Genomic DNA, 26,442 nt, shown 5'->3' with positions numbered 1-26,442 from the left:
GTTACCCCATCCCCTCGCCCCTCTCCCCCCCAGCAACCCTCAGTTTGTTTCTTAGGATTAAGAGTCTCTTATGGTTTGCCTCCGTCTCTGGTTTCGTCTTGTTTTTTTCCTCTCTTCCCCTATGATCCTGTTTTGTTTCTTTTTTTTTTTTTTTTAAAGATTTTATTTACTTATTTGAGACAGAGAGAATGAGAGAGAGCACATGAGAGGGGGGAGGGTCAGAGGGAGAAGCAGACTCCCGGCCGAGCAGGGAGCCCGATGCGGGACTCGATCCCGGGACTCCAGGATCATGACCTGAGCGGAAGGCAGTCGCTTAACCGACTGAGCCACCCAGGCACCCTCCTGTTTTGTTTCTTAAATTCCACCTATCAGTGAGATCATATGATAATTGTCTTTCTCTGATTGACTTATTTCGCTTAGCATAATACCCTCTAGTTCCATCCATGTCACTGCAAATGGCAAGATTTCTTTCTCTCTCTCTTTTTTTTTGATGGCTTCATAGTATTTTGGGGGGACCTTTTGAGCTGGAACAGCTTGCCTTGGCCACTTGGGTTTATCTCAACCTCAATAGAAGGTCAAACTCAATACAAAGAATCCTAGAAGTATCAGATGTTAGCAGTGGCTCAGAGAACACTTACCTCATCTCTCCCGCCCCAGGATGCACAGAAGCGCAGTTCCAATGAGCACAGGGGGAATTTGTTGGCTCCCGGAAAACCCAGGAGTAAAATTAACTTCAGGTATGGCTGGATTTGGGGCTCAAACAGTGCCATCAGCACTCAATTTCCCTCCACCTACCTCAAGGTTCTTCCACTGTATCAGTTATCAACTCAGGAGCTCCAAGATGGCTCCACAAAGCTCAGGCCTTCCCTCCTGCTAACAAGAAGGCAGTACAGGGATGCCTACCTGGCTCAGTCAGTTGAGTGTCTGCCTTTGGCCTGGGCCCTGGGATGGAGCCCTAGGTCAGGCTCCCTGCTTGGCAGAGAGTCCGCTTCTCTCTTCTTCTCCCTCTGCCCCTCCCCACCGCTCATTCTCTCTCTCTCTCAAATAAATAAATAAAATCTTAAAAGAAAAAAAAAAAAAAGGCAGTACTTCCCGCACCATCTTTTCAGCCCCAGGTCGAGCGGGAAGAACAAACCTCTCTTAGAGCATGCCCAGGAATCTTAAGTCTCATTGGCTCTGAGTGGGTCCCATGCACATTGCTGAGCCAATCACGGTGACTGCGGAAATGCAACTGATTGGCTTAGGCCTAGGTCACATGCCTCTTCCTCAGCGCTCTTCCCAGACCGGCGGGCAGCTTCCTTACCTTCGCGTGGGGTTCCCTGCTGCCACCGTGCCCCTGTACCTCCTTCCGGTTTTCCAGGACCGTCGCGTATCTGCTGCCCAGTGCTGTGAGGTGCAATCCCCTGGCTGCCTGGGTGGAGAACGGGCTACGCATCCCAGTGGCCTGAGAAGTTGGTATTCTCACTTGGCCTCTGAGTTTGGCAGCATCTTCGTATATGAGGTGGGCGCTGTCATATGGCAATTCGATGGTTTTTAGGTGCCCTACTACTCTCTCCCCCAGCCCACAGATGCAGTTTCTTCCCCTCCACCCTTAGTGGACAGATGCGCCCTCGTAGCATCTCTTGCCACTGCAGAACGCTGGCAAGTCGGTCTGAGGTATGCAGCTGTGGTCCACGGCAAGCTCTGGGCCCATAGGTGGGTCCTAAATGCCTCTCATTCTTTGCGGGCAGTCCACAGGCACCTTCTCCCCCCGCCCCCCCAACTGGCTTGCACTACTCCATGCCAGACCACAGCACCTGTCCCTACATTATAGGCGACTTTCCATGTGTGGTGGGGGTCACCTCCCAGTAATCCAGGCAAGAAGCAGATATAACTAGTTTATGGAATGGGCTACACCTGGTCAGGTACAATCCAGGGTTGAAGCAGCACCTGATGTTCTGTGTCTCAGATTATTGCCTGTCTTATCCCGAGAATTCCCTTCATGTCAAACTAAAGACTCACAGGTTGGGGATGTGAAAGGGTAGGTACTACTGAGAAAAACTGTTGCTAGCATGCACACACTTTGTTACTGCAACACTGACGGTTATTTCCTTCAATAGGCTAAGCAGGGAGCAAGTTAATGGACAGGAGCAAGAAGCGGGGTGGGCACAACCTTATTGGGACAGCCTTCCTGCCTTGGCGGCTGCTAAATCCTAAGCTGGAGCGTCAGTGACCTCTGCTGGCAAGACTTTCCCTCCGGTCTGCACAAAGGTGGGAGTCCCTCCATGGTGGGGGTACGAGTCTGGTTCAGTGTTCTTGAGAGAGAAGCCGGGAGATTGATGCTTATCGAGCAGAGGGAAGACTGGGTTTTCATGCTAAAACTTCTACTAGGGGGTTGGAGGTTGCAGCAGGCGGCAATGTAGGCAGAGATCTTACCCTAGCCTCCAGCCGCTTGCTCTCAAACGCTGACAGCTTGTTTACATTACTCGCCTTCCACATATAAACAGGTTTTCTTTTTTTTAACACATATTTTTCCAAAAAGAATGCATTCAAAAACAAGCTTTGCATAAACAAGTTTATAATGTTTCTGAAGAACATGTTTGCAAATTGGCAGGGTGAGGGGAAAACACTGTCAAAGCAAGTTCACTTTTTAATGTGTAGTGTGTGTGTGTGTGTGTGTGTGGAGGGGGGTGAGACATCCTTTACAAATACCTACCCAAATCACACCCTTTACACTGCTACATGCCATGTCACCCACAAATCCATGTGAAATGTTGGTGTGGGACAAGGCCTAAGTCCTCCTCAAAGCCAGGCAGACCTTTTTACAACTGCCCAGGTATATCTGTCATGGGAGATTTGGAACAGCAAGGTTGGAAGCCATCATGACAGGTCTCGAGGCTCCTGCTGGTGCGGTTACTGATGAAGCAGCTCTAGTCCCTGCAGGACCACATGGTGGGCACTTGAGGACCTCTCCCAGCCCACCCTGCCTCCTCTGAATGCCGGCTTTGCCCCCAGGGTGAAGCTTCTGCAGCCATCTCCTAACAGGGCTCGGTCCCTTAATCAGAGCTAATTAAATCCAGACTAAACTGACCAAGGGAACCGATGTCTTCAATGGGGGGTGGGGGTGGGGGTGGGGGGAAGGCAGGAATCAGATATCCTTTTCCAGAAATTGGCAATTAGCACCCAGGGATGGCAGGCAGTCGGCATCTGAGGGCCACTGCCCGTGAGGTCCTGTCGGGCGGGCCAGCATCGTGCACGGCAGCCAGGGAGAGGCAGAGAAGGCTGGGAGCACAGAGAGAACGAATAAAGGAGCAAGAAGGAGCATGAAGGGGACCTAGAGATGAGGTGAGGGGCTTCCTGGTTCCAACTGTCATCCACCCATTTTAGGTTCTTGTTTCCTTCCACATCCCATTTTTGTCTAAGCGACAAAAGACGCTGAAGACAGAAGCACTTCTGCTTAGTTTGCATTTAATACAGAGCACAATGATTCTCATGACTTTTGCTTGAGAAAGCTCAGAATTTGAATTATGTTAGTCCAGACTACCAGGAACCTCAGAACGGAGCTCTGACATCCAGCTTTGCTTAAGGCCAACTGTTCTCTCCACGGCAGTCGAGAAGGTCCTGGCTCAGTTTCCTTGTTCTTGTGCTGAGATGTAGAAATACAGTAACTAGCACCAGGTCCTGTGTTTCCCACCCACCAGCCACCCCTAACCTGATCGTCAGGTCTGAAGGTGGGGCTGAAGAAAGAGGGAGTGAGAGGAGATTTCTAAAAGAAATTCAAGTGCTTTCACCATCAAAATAGAAAAGGACTCAGCAGGAAAACCCAGAGCTGTCCATCACACTTAGCAGGACAGATGGGGGTTGGTGGGGAAGCCTGGGACAGACCATCACTTATTCTCAAAGTGGACTCTATGAACGCTTCCGAGGGGGGAAGCTGGAAGCTCCCCAGGAGGTTCTTCAGAGAAATGAGAGTAGAGGGAGTTTCTGTGAAATAATTAAAGGCTTTTAGTAGGACTCTGGAGATTGGGCCCCATGGTTGTCCCCTCCATTCTCTCAGCCCAGACTTGCACATCCTGGCCAGCTTCCTGTGTGGCCTAGATGTTTCCTCACTTCTCAGGCAGAGGCAGTAGAAAGCTGACAATCCCATTAGTTGTTTCAAACTAAAACTGGCCACTTAGTTCTACTTCTATTGTGGCTGCTGATGCCCCTTCCCGTCCTGGAGAACCTCTTCCCCATCAGGGTGACCAGTCATCCCGGTTTCCCCAAGACTGACCTGGTTTAAGCACTGAAAGTCGCACATCTTGGGAAAACCCTCCTTCCCAGATGCACTGTGATGGTTCGTGATCCTGGAATGGAGAATCACTACTCTCAGAAGATGACTCATGTTTGGGACTGCAGTGCTGATGCTGAAAGTGTAGCTAAATAAGAGGAGGAGCTTGCTGTCCGAGAGCAGACGTGGGATTGAAAAAGGGTGTTGCCAGAGAGCTGTGGGGGGACTGAGGCAAAGGCAAGGCGACGTCTGAGGGTCTGTCTCACAAAACACGTCCGGGAAGAAGCTTTAGAAGAGGCTTTGGAACCGCACATTGAGACCTGCTCATGACTGTGGATAGGGGTGGAGTTGGGAGCGGGGGGGAAGGGATGGACATTTCAATACTGCCAGGAACTGGAACTCAGACATAGTGTGATGAAAAGCCAGACACTCTGGGGAGTGGTGCCAGCCCCCCAAACTTTTATAGGGTTGAAGGCAAGTGATGGAGGCCTATGCAGTTGACCCTTGAACAATGCAGGGATCGGGGTGCTGATTGCCCTGCAGGGTCAAAAGTCTGTGTATAACTTTTGACTCCCCAGAAACTTAGCCCCTAATAGCCTACAGTTGACCAGAAGCCTGACTGACAACGGAAACAGCCAGTTAACACGTATGGTGTGTACGTATTATATACTGTATTCTTATAATAAAGTAAATGAGAAAAATGTTAAAACCATAAGAAAGAGAAAATATGTTCACAGTACTGTACTGTATTTATTTTTAAAAATCTGCATATAAGTGGATCCACACAGTTCAAATTTATGCTGTTCAAGGGTCAACAGTAGTAGATCATATGTCTAAGCATTTAAAAGTTAGAAATCAGGTGAATAGCTCTTAAATTGAATATGCTCTCTTCTCTTTCTTTGGTAAACACACCTTCATAACCATCTGGGAAGCCAGGTTTGGATTTAGAATTCCCAGGCTCGGGTGTTCCAGATCGGAGGGAGAAGCACAAGAAGAGCTGGGCCCAGGTCCTCCCCTTGTGCCTTTTTACTCTCCACCCTGCTCCCTCCCCTATGCTGGGGGCCTCAGGCTCAGCACACACGGATCACAGACTCCGTCCCCATCGCCTGCAAACACCTGCCCCTTGCCCATCCCTGGGACCAAGAGGAGTGACACTGGCAGGGAAGAGGCCTGAGCAGACCCTGCAAGTGGGTAGAGAATTCTCTGGGTGGTCCTGAGTATTCAGAGTGGCACAGACTCTGGGTGGGCACCTTACTGTTGGCCCTGCAGACTCTGACCCCTGGGGCCGGAGGGGGGGAACCTCTGCAGGAGGGCCAGGGTGGGGCCTTCTTGCTTAGGTGTGGGGATGCTACTGGATGGTGAGGAGTTCCCGGTGGCTGGAATGTTGCCACAGTCAACATGAGCAATAGCGGAGGAGGCGGGTTCCCATCATGATGACGAAAATAGCGGCCCTGAATTTCTCTTTAGGAAGAGAAATGTCAGAAATGATGGGGTCTGACCTGGGAAATGGCCTGCTGCTCTTTCCACTAACCACATTTACCCACATAGTGAGCATGTTCCAGTCAATGGGTGGGACCTGGCCTTTTAGCCCAGTAAAACCAAGAAGCTAGAAATTAACAGTGCCTAAGCTCACAGTGTCTCTGGTCGTCAGATTTTGGGAGAGAAAAGGGCCACTTGGAGGTGAGTCAGCTTCTCTGTGGCCATACCCCATTGCTTCTGTGAAGTGAGTAAACTTTTTGAATTAGAGATGTCATTTCCTTTAGCTGTCCTTCCTAATGGAAGATGTTCTTCCATTAGCGGGGCCATGACGTGTCAAAGTAAGCGATGACCCGGACTTTCAGGGCTATGACATGATACAAGGGGCACAGAAGGAGCCTGAAGATCCTGTCTGAGGCCAGTCCACACCTCAGATTCTAACTCTCTGGTCCCAGTCATAGGCTCCCCCCCATATTTGACCGTTTGGAGCAGCTGACTAGAAGTTTCAGATTTTGATTACTTATAAGGAAAAAAACCAATGCAACCCTTGCCTTGCCCTCCCCGCCACCCCCCCCCCCCCCAAACACTTACATTTCTATTCTTTCCTGATTGGGTAAAGGCAAGCAAAAGTATAAAGTCTTCCATTTGTCTCAGGCCACACAAGACCCTATTTTCACCCCCAACATAAAAAAAGCCTTGTTTAGATAGTTCTTGAAATTTGACTCAATATTTACCCTCCCCATTTATTTTCATTTAAAATATTTTTATTGACTTGTTTTTAAAGATTTTATTTATTTATTTGAGAGAGAGAGAGAAACAGCATGAGAGGGGAGAGGGTCAGAGGGAGAAGCGGGCCCCCCCTGAGCCAGGAGCCCGATGCAGGACTCGATCCCAGGACTCCAGGATCATGACCTGAGCCAAAGGCAGTCACTTAACCAACTGAGCCATCCAGGCGTCCTTCCATTTAAAATATTTTTAGAATTTCTTCCTCTCTCCCAGCTCCTTCACAGCTCGCTCCAGGAACACTCTGGTTCTACCACGAATAATGCTGTGCTCCTAACCACCATGGCTTTGCAATGAGAGGGTGTGCTGTGCGACTGGGCTTCAGTCCCTTCTGCCTGTCTCAGCAGACTCTGGAACTCAGCTGCCTGGGACAAACTCTGCTTCTCCACATCCCAGCTGTCTGACCTTGGGTAAGTCATCTAGCTCCTCTGTGCCTGGGGTTTCTCATTGGGGATTATCTCTTGTAGAATAGCTTGTCCCTAAAGATGGCCACCATCTATCCCTTCCCTCCCCGGATGTGCCTGCTGCCCACCCCCCCCACCCCCCACCCCCCTTGAGAAGTGTAGTCCATTCCTCCACCCCTGACTCTAAGCTGGGCTGGGGCTGCCTGGATGCCCCGTGTGGTCAAGGCTTCAGATGACGCCACCCGGCTACCAACTGTCTACACCGGCATGAGAGGCACGCTCAGCTGATCCCAGTCAGACCCCAAAACCATGTGAGATAATAATACTGGTACAGGGCTGTTTTGAGCCACCGAGTTTTGTGGCACTGTACAGCACAAGATAACCACATTAAATGTTGATGGGGATGGTCATATCAATGTCTATCTCACGGCACTGATAGGAGGATTAAATGAGGTAATATTCATTAGATGCTTAGAACAGTGCCTGGTAATACAGGCACCCCTTGGAGATACCGTGGGTTTGGTTCCAGACCACCACAATAGAATGAATAACACAATAAAACAAGGCAAATGAGTTCTTTGGTTTTTCAGTACATGTAAAAGTATGTTTACACTAGACTGGAGTCTACTAAGTGTGCAATAGCATTATGTCTAAAAAACCAATGTACATACCTTCCTTAAAAAATACTTCATCGCCAAAAACATGCTGACCCTCATCTGAGCTTTCAGTGAGTTATAATCACTTATCACAGATTACTATAAGAAATATAATAATGAGGAAGTTTAAAATATTGCAAGAATTACCAAAACGTGCCACAGAGATACCAATAGATTTGCTCAATGCAGGGTTGCCACAAACCTTCAATTTGTAAAAAAAAAAAAAAAAAGAAAAGAAAAAATGCAGTATCTGCAAAGCACAATAAAGTGAAGCACAATAACGTGAGGTCTACCTATGCTAACTGCCACATAAGAACACACCGTCCAAAACAATGACCCAGGGCATTCTGAGGGTATTTGGGTCTCAAGCTAATAAACACACTCATTTTGAGGAAAGCCCAGCAGTTGTCCTTGTCCCAGTACCCCATCTTCCAGAATATCCCTTAGTCAATGTGGAGTCAGCGGGTGGTGGTAAAAAGCGTGTCCTGAAAACTGACCGGTGTTGGTCCAGTCTCTGAGCCCCTTGGCTTCTCCATGCTCTGTGTCCACAGCTTTTAGATGAAGAAGACAGTAATCACGGCCACCACAACACGACGATGGTGAGAGACAAATAGGAAAGTAGCTGTGGAAGAGCTTTGAAGGCCTCCTCCATTTGTGTGTGTCTATCAGACACTGAAGTCCATATTTCCTTAAATTAAACCCAGGCTTTGTAGTCCTTGGCTACAACCAAGTCTCTTGCTGATACCCTCAACTCCCTTGCCTCCTCGTCCCTTGTTCTACCCCATATGGTGGAATCCTGGTCTCCAAACCTTAGGTTCCACTTACTACCTTTCTCTTTCTTCTCTCCTTTTATAGCTAAGCAGCTGCTGCTTCTCCTCCTCCTCCTCCTTCTTCTTTTTAAATTTATTTGAGAGACAGAGAGAGCTCAAACAGGGGAAGGGGCAGACCAGGAGGGAGAGGGAGAAGCAGGCCTCCCACTGAGCAAGGAGCCAGATGCAGGATTCAATCCCAGGACCCTGAGTGCAAGTCAGATGCTTAACTGACTGAGCCACCCAGGCGCCCCCTTCATAGCGAAGCTTCTTGAAACCAGAACCCTCGCTCACTGTCTCCCCCTCCACTCCTGCCTCTGACGTCCAGCTTCCACCAGCACCACCACACTGAAACTACTCGAAGATCCCCCAGGTGAGCCACCAGAGCAGGCTCATACTAGCTCTTGTGAACCGACTGATGTCTCTCTTCCCAGCTCCACGTTCAGTGACATCATGCTGGTAGCTTAAAATCATCCGTGGCAGGAGTCTTTACACGACAGACATTGGCAAGCACTAGGAATCCGGCTTTCCCTCTCTCCAAGGTGATGGTCGTTAACCGTTTACCAGCACATCACTGCCAGTGACCTTCTAGTTGCTGGGTGCAAAAGGGCACTTTCCAGATTTTCTTTAGTCGGCTTTATCTTCACTTGACACCATTGATCATTCTCTCCTTTCTGAGAGGTTCTCCATCTCTGGCCCCCTAGCTGCCACTCCCCCAATTTTCCTCCTATTTCTCCATCTCTTCTCCATGCCAGCCCCTTACAGGCTTTTATTTAACTCATCTTTCCAATATCTGTGTTCTCCGGGATTCTGTCTTCTTTTGCTATACAAGCTTGATGGGAGACATCTTACATTCCCATAGTTTCAACAAATCTGAAACCAAAAGGTTATCCTTGGCCCCTCCCTAGCCTTCACTTCCCCATATCTATCTATCCAACGTCAAGTGCTGCTGATTTTATGTCCTAACTAGCTCTCATTCTCTCCCCTCTTCTCTCATCTTCCCTGCCAATACATACTCCACTCCACTGTCCTCTCCAGTCTGGACCACTGCAGTAGCTTCCTACCTGCTCGATTTCCGGCCATTACTGTCCTCCACGTCGTTCTCTACATTTCAGCCACAGTGACTTTTCACAGGTACAAAACTGATTAAAATACTTCTTCTGGTCTCAACAATTCAACAGCTCTCTGTTGCTCTTAGTAGAAGATCCCAATCCTTAGCAGGACCTGGGGACCCTGCAGGGTCTGGCTTCCGGCCTCCAGTCTCATCTCAGACCCATCCCTCTTGCACTCTGGCCACCACTGGCTTCCAGTGCACTGTGTTCCCTCTAGAAGCAGACTTTTGTACATGCTGTTCCCTCTACCTGGAAATTCACTCCTCTTTCAATTCTTATTCCTCGTTCCGATCTCACTCAAAAGGTACTTCCTCAAGGAACTTCCTGACTAGCACCTCCTCTTTGTAGCACTTAGGCAGATGTAAGTGTTTTGTGTGCCCCACTAGATCATAAGCTCCAGGGACAATCTGTTTTGCCTGCTCTTGTAGTCCCAGCATCTAGCTCAAATAGGTTTTGAAGGAATGAAACATGCCTTTCAGCTTCATACCTGAAGTCAGTCCCCTCTTGCAAACTGCTGGTGACTCCATCCTTCCATTGCTCAGGCCCAAGACGTGGAGTCCTCTTTGATGCCTCTGTTTTTCTCACCTCCTGGGACCTAAACCACCCGCAAATCCCATCAGATCTACCTTCAAAGGATATCCAATATGTCAGCCAGACAGCATGTGCCTCCCGATGGAAGAACATAACTTAGGAAGCGGCCTTGCTAAATTCCCAGGCCATGAGAAACTCTTCAGGACAAACAACGTAATGTCTTCAGAAATATATTGCAAGGGGGGAAACAAAGAGAGTCTCTTCACTGACCTGCAGTCTCCGCACTGCACTGCAGTGCGAGTCATCCTTTAAACACATTAGATCATGTCCTGTCTGTTGAAGCCCTCCCATGGCCTCTCATGTTGCTTCTAGGACCTAGCTCTGAACTTCCCTCCTAGCACTCAGCTGCTCCTCTGCTCCCCCATCATCTGTCAGTGTCAGAAGTACAAATTCTCTGGCAAGGCCCATGAGGCCCTGGTGATGTGGCCTCTCTGTGCATCTCCTGGCTCACCACCCAAACCCCAGGTTTGCATAGCAATCTGCCCTCACCCATGCTCCTTTGTTTTAGCCACTCTACCTGGGCCTGCCCGCACTAGGAAGCTCCCAGGCTCCCTCAGCCCTAGCTCGGAGCCATCTCTCTCATAACCCAACACAATCCAATCTGCTTCCGAGCTCCCAGGAGCTCAGGGTTTTGTTTTGTCATCATGGCTTGCCTCATCAGTCTCCTTCCCCAGACCCAGCTCCTTGAAGGCTCAGGCTACCTCTTCTACCTCTATAGCCCTGGGCACAACACCCGAGACTCAAAATTAAACGTATTTTGAATGAGTGAATGAAAATTCTACATAAATTAGCATTGTTACATCTTTTAAGTCTCTGTATACCAAAGTTTCCTGTAACAGGAATAACATCCTTACCCCTACCTATAATTACACAGAAGTCATAGCTTTTAAAATTGTTGGGGAAAAAAGTGCTCTTGACTTCTCAGCAAAACATTCTTTTTTTAAAAAAAAAAATTTTATTTGAGAGAGAGTGTGAGCATGAGCAGGGGGCGAGGCAGAGGCAGAGGGGGAAGGAGACTCCCCACTGAGCAGGGAGACCCTGATGACATGGGGCTCCATCCCAGGACCCTGAGATCATGACCTGAGCTGAAGTCAGGTGCTTAACCGACTGAGCCACCCAGGCGCCCCTCAGCAAAAGATTCTAAATAAACAGAATTGAGGTCTTGGATGTCAAGAATGAAATAATAATTTAAAAAAATCTTTAAAAGTGTAATCATACTTCTGTTATAACCAGTTCTTCCATTAGTTGTCTAAATTTGGAGAGTTTCATTTTGAAAATTGCACACCAAGCCAACTTGCCTGTCCACTGAGCACCTTACTTGAAGAGTCAGCATCAAGGGGTGAATACTGGGGAGGGAGAGTGGGGACAAGCGGGGTTCCTGTCTCCAGAAGGGAGATCAATAGCCCACCAGGATTTGGGGAAGAGGAAGGTGAAGAGTTCTCACATAAGGAGGAAACTGCCTCTGCAAAGAGCACCTGATGGAGACAGAGGGCGTGGAACCAAATCAGTTGATGGGAGCCAATGAGAAAAGAGGAAGGTGAGCAACAGGAATAAGAAGACCCAAAGTAATTCATACAATACGTACAAATAGGACTGCCTTGCATGATTTGTTTTGATGATTTTAATCCAGTTACTTGCTCAACTGTTACAAATTTTTTCAATATTGAATCTGTTGTTTTGCTCGATCAAGGACGTTAGTTTCAACAGCCAGCAGTTATCAAAGTTTTGGTTTGGATCTGGTTTGGATTACCCTTCCAATACAAAATTGGTGCTACGGGCCAGCCACGAGGAGGACCGGAAGTCTGAGTTATTTTCCCTGTGTTGGTGATGGATTGCGCGGCGTGAGCCACTGGCACTCCCTTCCACGTGACCTACCGCGACCTACTGCGAGCGACTGCATGCATCTGAAGGTAACGAGTCAAGGTTAGGGGTATGGTCTGTGATGATGGAACACAGTTTTTTCTTTGGGTGAGAAATTACTAGCTTAGAACAGCATAAAATGATAATTTTACTCCATATTCTTGGGGAAAAGTGCACAGGTTTTTAAAAAATGGTTTTATAGGGCAATATCCCAACATCGAGGAGAAAGCCAAACGCCCCAAGTGTTGAGGCGTGAGGACAAAAAGCAGGGGTGTGCCAGGGAGAGCTGAGGCCAGTACAGCCTCCTGAAAGTTGGCACAGGGGGCAGCCACTGTCCTAGAGCTGCCTGCCCTCCTCGCGCCCCTTTTCCTACTCTCCGCTCAGTTTCCAGGAAGCAGTTTCCTCTAAGGTGCTGAGAAGAAACGAAGACATGGGCTCTGAAGTCACGAAGCCCTGGGTTGGAATCCTGGCTCTGTCTGGCTGTGGGATCTTCTCAAAGTCGCTATAAAATGTGGATAGTGAGGTTGACTTCCCAGGCTTGTCAGGAAAGACCCGAATGAAACGGCCCAGGGGAAGAACAGTGCCAAACACCTGGTACCAAGTGGAATTTGTCTCCTGGGACAGAGACACTTCCAGGGCTCTCGGATTCCACACGCCAAGGTCAGGCCTATCCAAAGCACCGAGTGATAAGAAGACTTCCAGCTCTCTTATTCTGCCTTTTTTTTTTTTTTTTAAATGTATATTCCGTTTGGGTCCTAAGCATGTAAGTAGGTATCATGGAATGCAAACAAGTAAGGAAACAGAAATATATTAAGTGAATGATATGTGAAACAAGGCTGTGACTGACAAAGAGGAAACTGCTGCTTGGCTGCACAAAAGAATTAATATTAAAACATTTAAGAGACTTAACATAGGAATAAGCTATTTTAATCAAGCAAAACCAAATTTGTATTCATTATTTCTAAAAATAAAATTAGACTTTTCCAACCCTTAACATCTGCATTTAATAATATCTTCTAACCAAAATACAGATGCTAAAACGGCAAATTACAATATATCTTGTACAGCATACAGTATGTTCACTGTTTACACCTACTTTAATTCTAGTTGGTCGTTATGTACTCAATGCATACTTAAACATCACTCATGATAAAGTTTTCACAATTAACAAAAAAAATGTGACAAGGCTGTCTTAAAACGGCTCTGCTATAAATTGTATAGAATATACAGAATTACAAAGTCAAGTATTTTTTTATCAAAATATACACCCCTCCCTGAAACTAACACAAGCTATCAACATTTTAAACGAATAATACAATTATAGAAAATATTTGCAAAATTATTTTTTCATGTATAAATATTCTGCCATATTTACTTTGGTCTAGAATTATCAGCATACAAGTCCACTTAAAAAATTTCCACATGTAAGGGCTGGGAGACATCACTACATGTAATAATTTTATATTTAGAGTTACCCCAAATCAAAATGACTGAAATACACAGTAATTCTCTTTGATTAATAATCCTAATTGAGATAAAACAAATTAGTAGATCACAGAATTGCCTATTCATTATTCTAATTATCAATTCAGAAATGATTTTCATAAGCCCTTTGTGACTATCTCTTTGAACAAAACCCAAGTGAATAATGCAGGTATACATATATACAATGTATTAAAATAAGGTTGAATTTGCTTGCATTTTCCCATTTTCCTCTATTACATAATACTGTATGTAAGTGAAAGTAGATGAACAAAAGATAAATGCAGATGCAGTACTGGGGTTACTTAACAGCAAAATACTACTATATAAAAAGGTCAGCTCTGATCATGTCCTTCTCTGGGTGTTTAAACGTTTTCTTGCCCACCCAAATCCACATTAAGTCTTCTTCGTGGAGATATCACAATACTTGGAGAGAGGAACTGGAGTCCTTTGAACTACTTCTTCATAATGGTGACCTTGCAACCTTGGATAACCTTGGGCTTCCATCTATCAAATCCCATGAACATGAATGGCTGTAGGTCACCCTTAAACCAGGTTCCGGATTCTGTTCACACTGCTGATCAAAGGGTAGGAATGTTTTCTCTCTCCCTCCTATCCTGGCAGTTTAAATATAAGAATGATGAGTTCCAGCTTCCCAGAACCTAGTCCACATGCCCTACAGGGCAACTGGACTTTGATGGCAATGCTGATGGTGTGGGTCAGCATAAAAGAAAATGAGAAAACTTAAGTGGGTTTTTAGCAAGGGAGCTAGATGTCTGCAAACATGAAGACAAGGCATCTGGCTTTGGGGATAAGTTTCTGAGTCATGTAAGTAAGTGATGGAATCTTACCACTCCACATTCTATCTCCCCACCCCACCCCCAAAAAGCAAAGCTTCTGTTTGAGGCAAGGAAGGTCATCGCCTCCTCTTGCCCACTCAAGTCATTAATGGGTGAGGTGGGAGGTGTGTTTCTGATGTCCTTTTGTTTCATACTAGTTAGTGTACACTTGGGGGCTGCATAATCTCCAAGAAGGCTAACGATTATAGGGATTAGGCTTTCTGTCACTTTCAAGTGCCTGGGAATTCACCACCATACGCATTCTTTGCACTAAATCTCCTGGACGCTCCTTCAGTGGAATGGGAGGTGTCAGGTTTTACGTAAACCCTTGGGACTGATTAAGTCTGTCTGAAATAGACCCCCATATCCATGGCCTTGTGATGGATGGAAGACTGCAGGGAGTTTCCGAAGAATTTGACCCTTCTTTATTTTCTGAGGTGAGGCCACTGCAAAGTAATATACAGCACAGGTAATCACAGAAAAGTTCTGGGAGGGCTCTCCCCCACAGATAAGGCATGACCTATGTTTTCTGTGACTGGAGTAGACCAGTTCTAGTAATAGCTCAGCCATAACTTCAAGGGAACGGCATTCCATTTAAAAGCATACAATATGCTCTTAAATCAGATTCAAGATGCTTTCTACCGATTTTTCCATCAGTCCTCATTATTTGCAGATCTATTGCTCATCATCATAATTCTCTACAGGGGACATGGACAGTTAAAAGTCATAGTGATTTATATATGTATTTTACAAGGTTTGTGTTGCGGAAAAGTAGTTCTAGATAATGAATGTCCTACTTAGGTTACTCAATTTCACACATATTTTCAGCTATAATATTAAATATTTCATATATATCCACTAATTTAAACAATTTTTAATAGCACAGAAGCCGGATGGGAAAAATGACTGTCATAGCTCATTTACCTTCTAACATATTTATGAAGATGATGTTTTCATGATATCTGACCCTCGTTTTCTCCAGTGGACTAAAGACAGCTCAGCAGCCAGTTCCTATCAGCACTTACTAGAAAGTTTTAATTTAGGCTAACATTAGCCTCCCCCCCCCACCCCCCACTGGCAGAAATACCACAGCTAAGAACTTCATAAACTTCCACAAGATACTTGGGATACTGGAGGATTCGGCTATTTTGTAATGAAGTTAATGCTAAAACCCAAAGTAGGTATTAGGATCCTTTTTTCTGGAATTTTCACAAATGAGATTTTCTTTTTTTACATTTCACTCCTTCATGACTGTTGCGTGAACAAAACTTAAAAAAAAAAAAAACACAGAAGAAAACAGCTAACTAAAAAAACAAAAACAAAAAAAACCCCTAAACAACAAACCCACCAACTTATATTTTTGAAGACTTTTCTAAGTATCGCCACTCAAAGGACATTTTCAACAATGGTTTGTACGTTATCCTTTTGGTCACTGTCTTCTGAGTCATTGACATGTGGGTTCTCCAGGGGGTTTGAGTTCTCCTGGCACATGTCACCTTCTACTTTCTCCCGCTGACTTGGACTTTTGAATAAGTGTTTCTTCTGGTGCATTCCAAGGGCAGCAGCTGTTTTGCAAATTTTGGGGCACTGGAAGCAGGCATAGCCCTTCCCGTCATGCTCCCAAATGTGCCTCTGCTCGTGATTCCTTTTTGTGGAAAGGTACAAAAAGCTCTGAAAGCAGAACTGACAGTGGTAACGCTTTTCGCCCGTGTGGATCCTTTCGTGGATCTTGAGGGTCTCGTTCAGCGTGAATGCCTTGTTGCAGTACTGACAGATGAACTCCTTCACGCCCAGGTGGATGCGTTCGTGTTTCTGCAAGTTTCCCTGCACCGAAAAGCACCGCCCACAGGTCTTGCACTGGTACGGCTTCTCTCCGGTGTGACACCTCATGTGCATCTTGAGGGTGGACGGGCTCTGGAACTGCTTGGCACAGAACTCGCAGGCGTACGGCCTCGCAGTGAGATGCCGGTGGGGCCTCCCTTGATTCGCCGCCCCCGAGGCTTTGTCTCCATCACAGAGTTCACACTGCAGCTTGGGCATCTCCTTATTTTCTTCTTCCTCGAAGGCCTTCTCCTGGGGAGCCTTCCCCACGGCACAGTCCAGTTCTGCTGGGTATCTGCACTTACTGCTTGGGCTCCTGTTTTCATGCTCTTTCTTCCAGTTGGCCTTCCTCATTTTTCTCAGCTGTCTGGATTTCTTTTTGGGTTTGTAGTTGTAGTAAGGACGCCAGGGCTTGTCGGTGGAATCCTGGTCACTGGCGTCGTCAAACATTTCGTTCATTTCCACACACTCGGACTGGCAGAGCCCGAGGGGGCTGGCTCTGTTGGTTTCCGGGTCACTCTCCTGTGGCAAAGCCTCCTCCTCCATCGGGTACTTGGGTCTTCTTCCTCTTTTATAGAACAGCTTAGATCCTAGGATGTGCCTTTTCACGATGGCTTCGTTTCCGATTTTCACCGTAATCTGGCACAGGGGCGCGACGTTGCTGTTTGTAGAGGTTCCAGGCAGAGCGGGCTTTGCAATGTAGGTTTCGATTTTACTGGTTTCTTTAACATTTGTGGTTTTGCTCAGCGACCCTCCAGGATCAGCCACGTACTTGGACTCGTCTGCTACCTCTGCCTTGTTACACAGCACGGTTTTCTTTTTCTCCTTGATGCTCTTAGGCCTGCTGACCACTCTGCTCACTTTATCGGGCTCAGGTCTGCTGTCGTCTTTCAGGGCCTGACTGACAGCTGGGTCTGAAGGGGCTCGGTGGTTGCTGCTGGCCACGGCGGCCACGGCCGTGCTGTGCATTATCACCGATGAGAACTGGCTACTGTGCACAATGACCGAGGGTGCTGAGCCACCGTAGCTGATCACAGAGGCTGCGTGCTCACTGCCGTTACTCAGAGATGAAACAGGTACATCCCCTCCCGGCAGGTCAGAGCTGCCGGCATTCTCCGTGGAAGAAACAGACACCTCGGCGGAATAAAAGTGATTGTCGAGGTCCACTTTCAACGTTTCCTCTCCCCATTTGGTCCCCTCTGCGTTCTGTACGTTGGCAGAAGTGGGTACCTCCTGACGTGCAGACGTTTCCAAGGGGATGGCGGGACTGTTGGTCAAGGTGTTTACGCGGTCCTGGAAATTCAGTGTTGGTAACTCAGAGCTGTGTGGATTCTGAATAACATAGGGGCCAGCTGCAGAGTCATTCATCTGACTGTTCTCTCGGGCATTTTCATAGGAAGAATTTCGGTAGCTTTTATAAGGAGCCCTCTTGCATTTCATAGGCAGTAGCCTGTAAAGTTTATATGGATAGACGCTAGGCTTCAGGCCTCCATTGGCTGTTTTTTTACTGATGGAAAGTCTATGATCTATGGCATGGAAAGACTTCTGATGGTTCTTGAGAATATAGTAGGTCATGAAAGTTTCAAGGCAGAAAATGCACTGATAGCGCCTTTCTCCTGTGTGCCAAATTTCATGTCTTGTCCTGTACTCGGCCAGTGCAAATACTTTGTTGCAGTAATGGCAAGGATAGGTTCTTCTCCACGAGTGAACATTTGCATGCCTTCGGAGGCTGGACAAAGTCACATAACTCCGTTTGCATACAACACAACTGTAGAGCATCTGCCCGTTCACAAATTTAACCATGTGGTCCGTTTCTGGCAAGGTGCTTCCGGTACTGGAAAAGTCACCGATCCTGTTTTCAGACAACAGAGGTTCTGGACCCGTGAATGAGCTACCATTCTGTCCAATGGTAGGATAGTTTTCTAAAAAGCGCTGGTTTCCTCCAGGAACAGGCATGTGGCTGGACCGCATACAAATCTGCTCGTGCCGATCCAGCCTGTTCAGAGTGCTGAACTGCTTGTTGCAGTACTTGCACACCAAGGGCTCCTGGGTTGGCTTGTGAAGCTGCATGTGGGCACTGAGCAGGGCGCTACTGTCAAAGGATTTGGAACAACAGCTACAATTGTAAACGAGAGGCGGGACCTCTGCTGCCGGTGGCCCAGGAACGTCCGAGGATTTATTTGCATCTTCCTTGGAAAAACGGACATCTCCTTCGTTGTTGGGAGATTTCGAACGAGGCAGGACTGCAGCCGGCTGTGGGCTTCTTTCTTGATGAACCTCTAAGCTGGTTGCCGGAGGGGGTGGTATATTGTCTGTAGCTGAGTCAGAATCCGGGGGTATGGACACTGTCTTTGGCTTTCGGCATGTTTTCGGTTTTGCTGCAAGAGCCTCACAATTTTCTTTACCTGTCTTACCAGGGGAGCTGCTGTCATGTTCACGGGCAGGCTGATTTCTGTAGGCCTCGGCCACGGAAGAAACGGCATACGAGTGCTCCGCTAGGGTGCGGACGGGCTCCGCCTCGTGACACACGTCGGCCCTCTCCAGGCAGAGGCTAGCGGTTCTCATGGAGTCAGAGACCTTTTTGAAACTTGCCCTCAAGTCCAGTGGAGAAAACATGTTATTACTATTTTCTGTCTCAATGATGGAAAATGCATTGGTGATCCTTGGCCCGTTGGTGATAGCAGGCTCTTCGTGCCTTTTTTCATTTTTTTCTTCTTTAACCACTCCCTTTTCGGTAATGCAGAATACATAGGGACCAGGGGAATTTGAGAAGTTGCGATCAGTAAGATCTTCCAAGAAGGATATTCCCAGCTTTTTTCCTGCAGCTGCAAGATCGGTGACTGTTTCCTGTCTCTTGACAACAACTGTGGAGCTGTAGATATAATTAAGGATTTCTGTAAACACTTCAGCTTTGAGATCATCCAGTTCCAGGACATGGCTGGAAATACAGATCGTATGGCTCCAAAAGATATTTTTGAAATAAAGGCTTGAAGCAGCTAGGACATTGCTGTGTGCTTTAAATTTGGTGTCTTCCACAATAATTGTGACATCACACAAAATGCCCCGAATGCGCTGCTCATTTAAGATGGAGAGCACTGTGTCACTGTGCAAGTCGTCCTTGAGGTCCCTGGAAAGGGACATGACTGTCATCTGAAACAAGAGGAGACAGATGATCAGAGACCCTCCCACAAGTAGTTTCTTTCTTAAGTAAGCTCTATGCCCAATGTGAGGCTCAAACTCACGACCCCTCAAGAGCTGCATGCCCTACCGACTGAGCGAGCCAGGCACCCCAACAAGTAGTTTCTTTATTTCTAGACAATTTTCAACACTTTTGAAACACTTTTTTTTTTTTTGGTATGAAAATACAGGTTTTAATCTCATTCTGCTGTTACTTGCAAGACTTGGAGTCAACATTAGAAGCTAAATCTTGATCTCGCCCCAGCCTGTTTCTCATACCATCGCTAATAGTTGTTATAGTTGGAAATCCTCCCAGAACTCTTTCTCCAAAGCTGTAGCTATATATACACGTCCAAATTTGGGAGGAGGAGGGTTTCTCCCCACAAATGTTTAGGGTCTCTTCTTCACTCAAGACTGCTGCACTGAATTCCTAGAGCTGAGTAATGCTATGGTCCTGCTACAACCTCCTATTTTCACAGATAATCCTGATGATCTGATCCAAACATCATTTATGAAGCAGGAAGATGATTTTTTTTTTTAAGTTTTCCCTAAGTAAGCAGTACCTGTATATAAAGGTATTGCCTGCTCAGAGAAGAAGAACTGGAGAAGCCGTTCCTAATTTGTGGCTCTGAAAGGTCCCTGGATGGGAAGCCTCAGTCTGCATGACCAAGTCTGACCACCAGGGGTGCCCTGCCTCTCTGCGCTACTGGCCCTGACTCATTCTTTCTCTGATTTCCCTTTCAGGATAGCCAAGGTAGATTAAGGGTTTTCAAAAACAACTCTGTGAGGTACTGAAGGCACACAAAAAAGAAACAACACACAAAACCAGGAAAGTATGCCTCTGAGTCTAGTGCTATCTCACTGTGGTTTTGATTTGCAGACATCTCTACAAGATCTTGATTTCAATTCCTTCGAATACATACCCAGAAGTGGGGTTGCTGGATCACACAGTAGTTCTATGGAGGAATCTCCATACTGTTTTCCATAGTGGGAATTTACATTCCCACCAACAGTGCACAAGGGCTCCCTTTTCTCCAACCCTTCATCTACACTTGTTATCTCTTACCTTTTTGATTTTAGCCATTCTAACAGGTGTGAGGTGGTATCTCATTGTGGTTTTGATTTGCATTTCCCTGATGATGAGTGATGTTGAGCATCTTTTCATGTGTCTGTCGACCACCTGTATGTCTTCTTTGGAAAAATGTCTATTCAGGTCCTCTGCCCATTCGGTAATTGGATTATTTGTGGTTTTTGGGTGTTGAATTGTATAAATTCTTATATATTTTGGATATTAACCCCTTATTAGATATATCTTTTGCAAATATCTTCTCCTGTTTGGTAGGTTACCTTTTTATTTTGCTGATGGTTTCCTTTGCTGTGTGAAAGCCTTTTATTTTGGTGAGTCCCAACAGTTGATTTTTGCTTTTGTTTCCCTTGCCTGAGACATATCTAGAAAAATGTTTCTATGGCTGATGGCAAAGAAATTACTGCTTGTGCTCTCTTCTAGGATTTTTATGGTGTCAGGTCTCACATTTAGGTCTTTAATCCATTTTGAGTTTATTTTTGTGTGTGGTGTAAAAAAGTGGTCCAGCTTCATTCTTTCACATGTAGCCAACCAGTTTTCCCAGCATCAGTAATTCCACTACTGGGTATTTACCCAAAGAAAATGAAAACACTAATTTGGAAAGATATATGCACCCCTATGTTTATGGCAGCATTATTTACAATAGCCAAGATACGGAAGCAGTCCACGTGTCCACTGATAGATGAATGGATAAAGTAGATGTGATACACATACACACTGAAACACACACACAGGAATATTACTCAGCCATAAAAAAGAATGTTGCCATTGACCTAAAGGGTATGATGCTAAGTGAAATAAGTCAGAGAAGACAAATGCCATATGATTTTTACTCACATGTGGAATTTAAGAAATAAAACAAGTGAACAAAGGAAAAAAAAAAAAGAGACAAAAAAACCAGACTCTTAAGTACAGAGAGCAAACTGATGGTTACCAGGGGGAGGTGGGTGGGAGGAGGGGTGAACTAGATAAAGGGGATCAAGCATACATTTATCGTGATGAGCACTGAGCAATGTACAGAACTACTGAATCAGGGCGCCTGGGTGGCTCAGTTGTTAAGCGTCTGCCTTCGGCTCAGGTCATGGTCCCAGGGTCCTGGGATCAAGCCCCGCATCGGGCTCCCTGCTGGGCGGGAAGCCTGCTTCCCCTTCTCCCACTCCCCCTGCTTGTGTTCCCTCTTTCGCTGTGTCTCTCTCTCTGTCAAATAAATAAAATCTTTAAAAAAAAAAAAAAAAGAACTGTTGAATCATTATATACCTGAAACTAATATAACACTATGTTAATTATATTTCAATAAAAAAATACTGAGTCTAGTCACAGGTTCCTAAATTAGCACAATTTAAAGGCACAGTGGCTCTTGTTCTGGTTCAAGGATCTTATCTCTGTTCTTCCCAGAGCCTAATTCTTGTTATTCTTTCTATATATTTTATACCATAAGCCTGGGATGGCCAGAACCTACCAATTAATATTTTAATGAGGGATAGAATATTATATAAAAAATACATGGTCTGTAGGGATCTAAGACACAAAAATTAAAACTTAACCTTACTGCGTGCACTGCGTGCGATGTATTTTGTCCTCTTCCATTGTCTCTCATTTAAAAAATGTTAACAGCAACTCACTAAACTAATGTCACTGTACACTAACAGATCAGTCCTGCAGTTAAAACCAAAAACCTCCCTCTGGTCTAAAGGCCATACTGACTAGCTATTCATCCAGCCTCTCTCTCTCTTTAGATGTCCAGAAAGCAGCAGAGCTTGAAGATACTTCTTTAGCTCCCAGTGGCAAGGTCTTCCTAGCCCTGGAGTCCCACCTTTAACCCATGGCATTCATTCAGTTGTGGAGAGACCAGATGGCCACTTATGAATTTCTTTTTACCCTTTTCTAAAGCTATTATAAGTTGGGCCCATTATGTTATTTAGTGCCCTTTATACTTTAGGATCCATTTGATTAATTCTTTGATCTCTTCTAGCCATAGGAAAACTACATTACTACTAACAAATTCTTCTATTCCCAAGACAAGGAAGCTTAGAACTAACTCTCATCATCGCCTGTTGTAGCCATAGTTAGCCTGGGTTTCTGGTGTGACTATGGTTTCATTTTCTTTATTTAACCTTAGTTCTTCTACTCTTGTTTACCCTTCCTTTAAATTGTAATTGTTCTTGAATCTTTCCTAGAAGTGTGAGGGATTAAGTCTATGAATAAAGATGGAATTAAATGAACTGGAATCTACGGCTTCCTCTATGCCCCTGAAGGAGAGGGGGCCACCCTGAGCAGACAGCGGGACTCCATCCTTCACTGGTTATAGATCAATGACATATTTGGCTGATGCTTCTTTTGCCTCCCTTGGGGTCTCTGCCCTGGGCCCCTGTAGAATCTACTTTCTCTCCTGACTCATTTATTCTCATCCTGTTTGGCTTTTCTGAAGCCCATACATTATTCCAATTCTTTACCCAGCCTGACTGGGTAGTCTCAGATCTGGCAAAACATGTACTATGGTTTTAAACGGTGGTTTCCATCTTGGCTTAGTTCCATGCTGACACCTATTTTGTCCTTCCACCTCAAAACTACTGCTTCTTCTGAAACACCCCAGTTCACAGCACTCTGAAACTCCCACAGGCCCCACCTCCACATGGGGCATGCGGTATTTCCCATCAAGCTAATACTCTGAGGTGTTTGATGATAGGTCCCACCCACTTCTGTAGGATGGCATGATTCTTCACTTAGATTGCTCAGGTAGGATGGTTAGTAAAAGGCTAACTGTTAAAATCTAAGAATATCTTAATCATACAGGAGTTAGAATAACACATATAATAGGAAGTATCATTATATATGTCATTAACACATCCTCCTAACTTTGGAATATCCAAGTATGACACTGTTCAAAAGGGGGACTATCTACCATCGTGTGGCAGGAATCCTTTTAAAATCATAGTGACTGTGCAGCACTTTGATTTGCCTTCTTGGCACATTACATAAAAACTTTATTCTCGTGTCAATTTTACCCAGCACATACGTTAATACCTAACATGGTCAGACACAGGGCTCAGGGCTGGAGATACTGAAGCATGTGAGGCAAGTCTCTGTCCTCAAGGAGCTCAGAGTCTAGGAGAAGAAAGAGAACTGTCAACTAATAATTGGAATCCACAATGGTAGGCCTTATACTAAAGGTATGTACAAAGTGTTAAAGGATGAAATGCCAACTTATTATTTATAGGGGCCCTGGAAAGCTTGACATCAATCAACTGGGGGGACACCTGGGTGGCTCAGTCATTAAGCGTCTGCCTTCGGCTCAGGTCATGATCCCGGGGTCCTGGGATTGAGCCCCGCATCGGGCTCCCTGCTCAGAGAGAAGCCTGCTTCTCCCTCTCCCTCTCCCCCTCCCCCTGCTCATGTTCCCTCTCTCGCTATCTGTCAAATAAATAAATAAAATCTTTAAAAAAAAAAAAAAAAGTAAAACTGGGATGTGGGAAAGGCATTTTTTTAAAATTTTTTTTGAATTTTTATTTATTTTTTTAAAGATTTTATTTATTTATTTGAGACAGAGAGAATGAGAGAGACAGAGAGCACATGAGAGGGGGAAGGGTCAGAGGGAGAAGCAGGCTCCCCGCCGAGCAGGGAGCCCGATGCGGGACTCGATCCCAGGACTCCAGGATCATGACCTGAGCCGAAGGCAGTCGCTTAACCAACTGAGCCACCCAGGCGCCCCTGGGAAAGGCATTCTAAGCAGAAGGAACACCGTGGGCAAAGCAAACACAAAATGTTTTTTTTAAGCAGGCCCCACACCCAGTGTGGAGCCCAACACAGGGCTTAAACTCATGACCCTGAGATCAAGACCCGAGCTGAGATCAGGAGTCAGACACTTAAGCAACTGAGCCACTCAGGCGCCCCAAGTAGTTTTTATTAACCAGCTAGAACCAGGCCTGGGGCGGCTGACAATAAAACCCCATTGCCATAAAAGAAATAAAAATTCTGCCTTCAAAGTTTTGTGGTGTAGCAAGGGAAGTAAGATGTGTTTATGAAACGCTGCATAACAAAGACATGTGCAGGATCATGCAGGCAGGCAGGCAGGCAGGCAGGCTGGTCAGGAGAACACAGTGGGAGTTCTGGGGAGCAGCTGGGGAGTGGGAGCGAGGGAAGGCACAGGGAGTAGCTCAGCAAAGCTCTTTAGGAGGAAGCGCCGTCTACTGGATCTTGAGGGCAGAATTTAGCTCTGCAGATATAAACAAAGGGAGGAAAGAGAATTTCACTCACAAAGAGGCACAGAGTTTCATGCCCTCAAGAAGTTTAGAATCCAAGAGTCAATGTAAGAGTGTAAAACAACAAGCCCCAATCTGCACAAGCAGGCTAGAAAAGCAGTGAAAGTTGCTGAAGGTGCACCTTAACGTCTCTCAGACTCCAGCACCCACCTTTCGAGCTTACCAGTGCCTGCCACGTGGACTGCCCCCCCGCCCCCCCAGCTGTAGTCACCTGATCACTTCAGAAGCTGCTATAACTATAAGCCACATCCTACATGTCCAAAGGGCAACACAGAAATGAGTCTGAAGTCTGTAGACCAGAGGACCACAGGCAGATCTGGTTCCCGCAGGTTTTGTCTGGCCAACCTGGTCTTTGGAACCATGTTTCTGAAAAACTGGGCTGATGTCGAAAAGAGTAAGATTTAACATAAAAATCAATATATCTTTTCTTGAACAATAAGAAGAGTGGGCAACAGTGGTTGCTGCCTGCCTGGCAAGAAGTACTGGGCGCCTAGTAGCTGTGCCCCCTCATCATGGTCACCTATAGTCACACGCTGCTGGCCCAGGCACTTACCACCAAGTGGCTTCTCTCTGTCACATGACCAGCCTGGCCCCTTCAGCTGGCCTCCTTTGTTGCGACTGATAAGAACATTCTGTGAAATAACATTAGACCCACAGATCTTATCAGACATACTTAACTTTAAAGATATCTCCAAAATTAAAATTAAGACTTAATAAATGAGCTTTTGTGTGTTGGCAGTCATCCTCAGCAAAAATAGTAGTCTTGACTTAAAAAAGTTAAAGTGACCTCCTCTACTCGATTTCTTTACAGAGAATAACTTAATACTGAAGCTTTAGGAGTTCCTGCCAATGGAAAGCCCACGGAAGACCTCAGAAAAATAAATATAAGACGGGAAGATGAGATTTAATTTATGTGTAACTTTCTAAAATGTTTTCTAAAAAGCAAGTTTCATGCAATAAATTCACTCTTCTCAGTAATATTACCAAGATGGAATAGATAAACATGAAAAAGGCTAATAAAAATGTCACAGATGCAAAAATTTTGGTGGGCCTACATTTCTTTTAAAATAATTTGTAAATAGATAACGGTGGTCATCTGACTTATGTTACTATTTTCCTGAGTTTGTATTTAAGCTATAAATAGCCTTTAACATATACCTTCTAAATACATAAATATACATATGCATATATTCATATGTATGTACAAATAAATGTGTGACTTTATTATAAATATATGAGCGTATGCTATATAAAAATGTTTACATAGTCATACACTTATTTATAAATATATATACATATATATATAAAAATATATGGTGAACACATAATTCAGCATCTAAAACAGGACACTTGAGAGAGAAAACAGATGCAACTAATAACTATGCCAGAGAAACAGGTATATATTGGTTCAGTACCTGGGGAAATAGGATGAATGGTCATCCTCTATTTATTTATATATATACACATATACATAAATATATATACACACATATATAAATTTTTTAAAAATTTTTATTTATTTATTTGACAGAGAGACAGCGAGAGAGGGAACACAAGCAGGGGGAGTGGGAGAGGGAGAAGCAGGCTTCCCGCTGAGCAGGGAGCCCAACATGGGGCTCGATCCCAGGACCCTAGGATCCCAGGTCACTTTAACTTCGTGAGCCGAAGGCAGACGCTTAATGACTGAGCCACCCAGGTGCCCCTATATATATAAATCTGTATATATACATATACATATACAAAATATAAACCTCTATATAAATATAAAATTCCATATTATAGTTATAAGTACATATGTGTATATTTATGTAAAATGTACTTAAAAGTATACAAAATGCTT

General features: G+C 45.4%; 2 protein-coding genes and 1 long non-coding RNA gene across 6 annotated transcripts in view; 1 reads left to right on the top strand and 2 right to left on the bottom strand.

Moving 5' to 3' along the window:
- Window positions 1-26,442, bottom strand: part of PXYLP1 (2-phosphoxylose phosphatase 1) — a 336,729-nt gene that overhangs the window by 110,281 nt on the left and 200,006 nt on the right. The window lies entirely within an intron of this gene.
- On the top strand, window positions 1,105-25,629 carry LOC115942411 (uncharacterized). 2 transcript variants are annotated; one of them, XR_014147308.1, is made up of 4 exons: window positions 1,105-1,501; window positions 2,100-2,250; window positions 6,725-6,918; window positions 25,414-25,629. It is a non-coding gene; the product is annotated as an uncharacterized LOC115942411 (long non-coding RNA). The 2 variants fall into 2 exon arrangements; XR_004077014.2 differs by lacking the exon at window positions 25,414-25,629 and adding an exon at window positions 8,120-8,319.
- LOC115938511 (zinc finger and BTB domain-containing protein 38) overlaps window positions 12,852-26,442 on the bottom strand; it is a 79,355-nt gene continuing 65,764 nt past the window's right edge. For all 3 annotated transcript variants that reach the window (XM_081827240.1, XM_081827233.1, XM_031032572.2), the window contains one exon: window positions 12,852-19,232. In XM_081827240.1, coding sequence (XP_081683366.1) covers window positions 15,648-19,232 — 3,585 coding nt within the window. In that variant the 3' untranslated portion in view covers window positions 12,852-15,647. The remainder of the gene's footprint in view (window positions 19,233-26,442) is intronic.

This window comes from Leptonychotes weddellii, chromosome 1, assembly GCF_054177405.1.
Source record: "Leptonychotes weddellii isolate Sample4059 chromosome 1, ASM5417740v2, whole genome shotgun sequence".
NCBI classification, from domain to species: domain Eukaryota; kingdom Metazoa; phylum Chordata; class Mammalia; order Carnivora; family Phocidae; genus Leptonychotes; species Leptonychotes weddellii.
Note: the sequence above shows the minus strand (reverse complement) of the source record. Positions and strands in the feature narration are given on the sequence as shown.